Raw genomic sequence first — 5197 nt, 5'->3', positions numbered from 1 at the left:
CAGGGAGGGATGGGGGGACGGGAAGGAAAGGGTTATCAATGCATCTTCCACTAGCTACAGCTTATGGGGTGCTCCAGCTTATGTCTCCTATGTTATCTCAGGAAGAGAGCAACACTTATTTTGTAGGCTACTGACAAAAATTCTTGCCTCAGGGCTCAGATCACTTATTTGGCAGTAGATCTGGCCAAAGTCAGGTCATGAGTTGTGAGGGCTTAATCTGGCCTCTTTTATGAAGTTGCTAAATAAAGGAAGGCTTTGAGGAAAATGTTCCTGCAATATTAAATTACCTGCACATATTCTGCAAGTCATTTGCAGAACCTGGGGCCAGTTCCAAAGCCCATTAAAGTTACTGGAAAGACTCCAATCCCCCTGCTCAAGACAGGACTATTCCTGTCTAAACTGTCCCAGAAAAACATTTAAATAACCTGCACTAAAAAAAAAAATTCCAAAAAAAAAAAAAAGCACAATTGAGATCTCTCTCTTTCCAAAGACATCAGGACTCTTCCAGGATATTAACTCCAGATCACTTATAACTGAAGCAAGAATCATATTCCTAAGACCAAAAAAGCTGGTCTCAACCAATGCTCATCCTTCCATCTTGTTTCAAGAGCAACCTTTATTCTGGGTGCCTATTCTAAATGTTGCTTTGTTGCTGGGTTTTCACAGTTGAATCTCAAGTAAAATTTTCAAAAGTCTCTGACTTAGGAGCCAAAATGACATTTCAAAAGTGACTTCATCATCTGGAAGCCTTCAGCACTTAGCTCCTAGAAATGTTATGCCTTGTCTCTTTGCAGTACCTTTTTTATTTCTGGATATAATCTCCCAAATACACCTCCGAGAGCATGGATCCACACCAGTGGTGGGTTCATCTAAGATTACAACTCTTGATCCGCCAAGAAAAGCTATTGATATAGACAACTTCCTTTTCATCCCTCCTGACAATGAGCCAGCTAGCTTGTGGCGATGGCTATACAACCCGGTCTCTTTCAATGTCCTTCAAAAAAGAAAAAAACCCACAAGTTTGCAGTTCAGCTATTTAGTTAAAGGCAGGGAATTTGAATACACCCAGCAACATTAATGCAAATGAAAAACTGCTCAGGCATGGACTGCTCTGCTGAATTGTCATAATGAAGATGATGGTTCAACATGTAGCTCAGACACAGGGGATTTTTTTTAGGATGTTTCAAAAATTTTAGTTTGCATATTAAGCTTAAGGGTTTGATCTTGTCATTTGAGAATGCAGGGCCAGATTCACTGGTTCCCTCCTCTCCCCCCCTTCTGACTTGCACTCTTTGATGACAAGCAGATTCAACCCATGTAAACCAGCCAGTGAAGCTTTCTCTAGAAAGGGCCAAGGTAGGTGGAACTTGCTGGTGAATCTCACCCATAATCTTCATGTATTAAAAATACCTACAGTGGATAGCAAATTCCTTGGAGGAAGGGACTATGTTTTCATAGGACCACAGGTTTTTTTTAAGGCTGGAGGAGATGAATATAACCATTGTGCCTGACTTCTTGCATTAAACAGACTCCAATAACATGTGGCCAAGTTTTGCAGCAATTACCATCACTAAAAAATGACACTGGAGGACACTGTGCCCAAAACATCAAGCCAGTTGACAGCTCTCTCCCATTTTCATGTACCTTTGCACTTCATCCTGAAGCTTCTGCTTACTCCAGTGCGGGACTTTGATATAACCATAAAGCAGCAGGTGCTCCTTGGTGGTGAGATAACTAAATAACACGTTATGCTGCATGCAGATGCCCATGTTCTTCCTGATGATATTTTGATCCGTTCTGATATCTTTGCCATAAACATAAATGGTACCTGATGAAGCAGGGAACAGTCCAGTCAAAATAGATCTGGAATAAAAGAGCAAAGGAGATAAATGACCAATGCTGGAAGGCAAAGAGAAGGAACCCACAGATTTCCCACTTCCCTCCTCCTCTTTTTTTGTTATCCTTTGCCCATCACCATCCACAAAGACTCCATGCCATGGCAATACACCTTGCAGCTATAAAGAACAACACACAGCTTCCTCCAGCCTGTAACCTCAGTTCCTCTGAACAGTAGTTGCTAGATTACTCTATATCTGCTGGTTTAGAACTGAAGGGCTAAGCTCCAGTTTTGAATCCAGAGGATGTTGTTTTGTGATCAGACCACTGGATTTATCCCAAGCTTAAATAAGCTGCTATGTAGTTATCAACAAATCACATTGTGCAAATTACTCTAAGGCCATCATATGGAAAAAGTGGGCAGCTGATAAGGTTGCCAGGATTGGGGGAAGGGAATAGTGGCATGCTACTGGACAGTGGCTTAATCAGTCATATAGTTATCTATTATGTGAATATGAGGGACAAGCAGCAAACTAGATAGGGTCAGCTGTACTTTTAGAAGTGCAAGCTAGTGATCTTCATACTGGCAGTAACTGTATCAGCTTTGACAAATAATAGAATTTATTGAGCACAGCCCTACAGAGCAAGAAGGAGAGACTGTTTTCCAGACAAGATATGTATGGCAAGCACCTCCCAAAGTGAAAAAAATGTTCTTAGTTAATAATTAGCTACCTAGCAATACCTAATGGAATCAGGTCAGGTACTTTCTGCCCAAAATGACTATATGTACAATGAAGGTCATTTTTTAGAGATTCAGGGTTTTGAAGAGAAAATATAGTTCTCAAACTACCCCTTGAACTTGCCAGGTTGTTAAAATCTGCTGTTAAAGCCTGCCCTTCATTCTCCCAGGGTACTTAACCCTGTTGAAACTCATTCCAATAGAAAAGAGAAGGAACAGGAGACCCCAATCAGAATTTAACCCCATTGCTATGTTCTAGGAAGTCATTACTCTTTCTCTTAAATTGTCTCTGTCTGCGCTGTTCTTAGAGAATGCAAATGCATCTGCAATTTACTAAGAAGTAATGTCTCCCTATCTCTGTGGTGTTTTGGTGTATGTATTTATCAGCATAATGTGCTTTCAGAGTAATATACACATATTTATCATTCCTAGGGTTTCAGTTGTAGACTTCATTTGTACTCTCCTTCAGTTAAAGTCTACAGCTACATCATTGGGGCACCGTGCACAGGAGGAAGAATGGCCCTGTGGTTAAGATTACAAAATAGAATGCAACAGAGGATAAGGCTGCAATGAAGAACTCTAGGTTTAATATAGCCCACCACAGACAGCCTGTGCGACTCCTAGAGCTGGTTCCTATACCAGCTAGGCCCTTATCCTAGCCCAGCACAGAGGGACAAGTCAGGGAAGCTTGTCAATAGCCATATGGCTGTGGCAAACTCCTGTCCTGCTGCCTCTAAATCCCCTTACTGCTTTAATGCATGCCAGGGTTATGCACAGATCAATATTCAGAATTGGAGCTGATCAATAAGCAGTGACAAGATGCTATATCACAGTGCTGAGCAGAGCATGGGCATGGAGGGGACCAGAGAACTAAGTCCTGCCTGTCTGTCTGTATTCTTTATTTAAAAACTTCTAACAAAAGAACTGCATACCTGGAAGAACTGAAAAGCCAGTGGATTAATCCATTACACATTCCAGCTCAGCAAACTCACTAGGTTTTCAGCTGAATGGGAAGTCAATAGTCTTTCTAAAATTGCTGCAACTTGGAGTATGTGCCAATTACTCACTGTTTTCAGGTGCAAGCTGCTATGGGCATGGAATAGATGTTATAGCCACTACTAGGCTATGCAAGATTATAGGAATGCCACTAGAGTAGAAAGCATCCAATGATTATGATGACCTTAATGCTGTTTTTTTGGTAGCAGAAGAAATCTCTTTCACTCTTAAAATAGTCTTATTTAGTACTATCAGACACCAAAGCACAAAGTCACCCTTATATATAAGAGGTCTGATGACTGCTGAGATACACAAAGACTAAGGTACATAGCATAACTACAAAAAGGAAATACCCAGAAAGCATTTTGTTCAGCCTTATAGTACTGTCACATGTGTTTTCATTCATCTTTGCTTGCTAATCTGCCCTATCTGAGGGAATCAAATAGCCCCACTTCAAAAGAAGCCTACATGGTGGTAGTCTTTCCAGCTCCATTATGCCCCAGCAAAGATGTGATGTTGCCTTCATAGAAGTTCAGGTTGAGGTTTTCCACTGCAGCTTTGGAGCCGTAAGTCTTTGTTATTCCGTGAAGAGAAACTCCCAGGGTGAGATCAGTAGGTTCAGGTTCAAGGTTAGGAGGGAGGGTACCATTAGCATCTAAAGAAGGATCAGGGGAGACACGTTATTCATTTAAGTAGATAGTAATAGACTTTTTTCATCTAGAACAGGAAAGAGACAGTAAATTATATGCTTTTCAGATAAAACTTAGGAACACTTCTTGGTATTTGTGTAATTTCTGAACTCTCCAATATTTCTTCCTCTTAATTTTACCACTTATAAGAACACTTAACAGCAATAATTATTCACCCTGTGTGTGGCCCTATGTCTGTACTTTCTACAGATTCTAATACAATATATTAAACAAACAGATTTCAATTTGGGGTGGGATTTACTAGCTGTTTAGTACTGCACAGTAGCATTATGAGGCATGAACCTCGTGCAGTAGTGAGTTACTGCACAGTAGTAATGAGCTACTGCACAATCAATGTCACCAGGAAGCCATGTGGAGATGTTACTGAGCAGTAACACCGGTTACTGTGCAGTCTTTTATTACATAGATATGCAAGTACTAAATGACTATGCAGTGACAACTCATGTAGACGCAGCCACTGGAACTGAAACACATGGGCTCAGTTAATGGGCTTATCACTGACCAATGTAAAATATTGCACAAGACATTTCACCTGTCTGTGCTACTATTTCCACCTCTTTGCCTTAACAAGGATTTTTCCCTCACAGTGTGTTTGTCAGCATCTAGTACAAGATGGCAGTTGTTGGCCTGGGGCAACTGCCCCAGGTTCCAATAGGGGCACAGGGTGGAGAAAACAGTTTGCGTTGCAGCCTCATGATTGCAAATCAAAATCAGAAGTTACCGCTGCTCCTGGGTGCAGCAGCCACTCCAAGCAGTTACACTACTGCAATATGGCCCCAGTTTCAGCTGGGACCTCAAAACACTATTATACAAAAAGTATTCTCAGTAGTTACACTAGCAGTAGTAGTAGCAGAGCCGACCCTAGGGGTGTGCAAGGCCCGAGGCACATCTGCCTGTGTGGGGCTGGGGGGGGGTG

General features: G+C 41.5%; 1 protein-coding gene across 1 annotated transcript in view; it reads right to left on the bottom strand.

Moving 5' to 3' along the window:
• ABCA12 (ATP binding cassette subfamily A member 12) overlaps positions 1-5197 on the bottom strand; it is a 164717-nt gene that overhangs the window by 62701 nt on the left and 96819 nt on the right. Inside the window, exons 29-31 of the mRNA XM_019523394.1 lie at positions 4040-4226; positions 1645-1863; positions 798-994 (exon numbers count right to left, since the gene is read on the bottom strand). Of these exons, the coding sequence (XP_019378939.1) occupies positions 798-994; positions 1645-1863; positions 4040-4226 (603 nt within the window). The remainder of the gene's footprint in view (positions 1-797; positions 995-1644; positions 1864-4039; positions 4227-5197) is intronic.

This window comes from Gavialis gangeticus, unplaced genomic scaffold, assembly GCF_001723915.1.
Source record: "Gavialis gangeticus isolate Ggan-Ray unplaced genomic scaffold, GavGan_comp1, whole genome shotgun sequence".
In the NCBI taxonomy this organism is placed as follows: domain Eukaryota; kingdom Metazoa; phylum Chordata; order Crocodylia; family Gavialidae; genus Gavialis; species Gavialis gangeticus.
The sequence above is the reverse complement of the archived record's forward strand: the minus strand, read 5'-3'. Positions and strand labels throughout refer to the sequence as shown.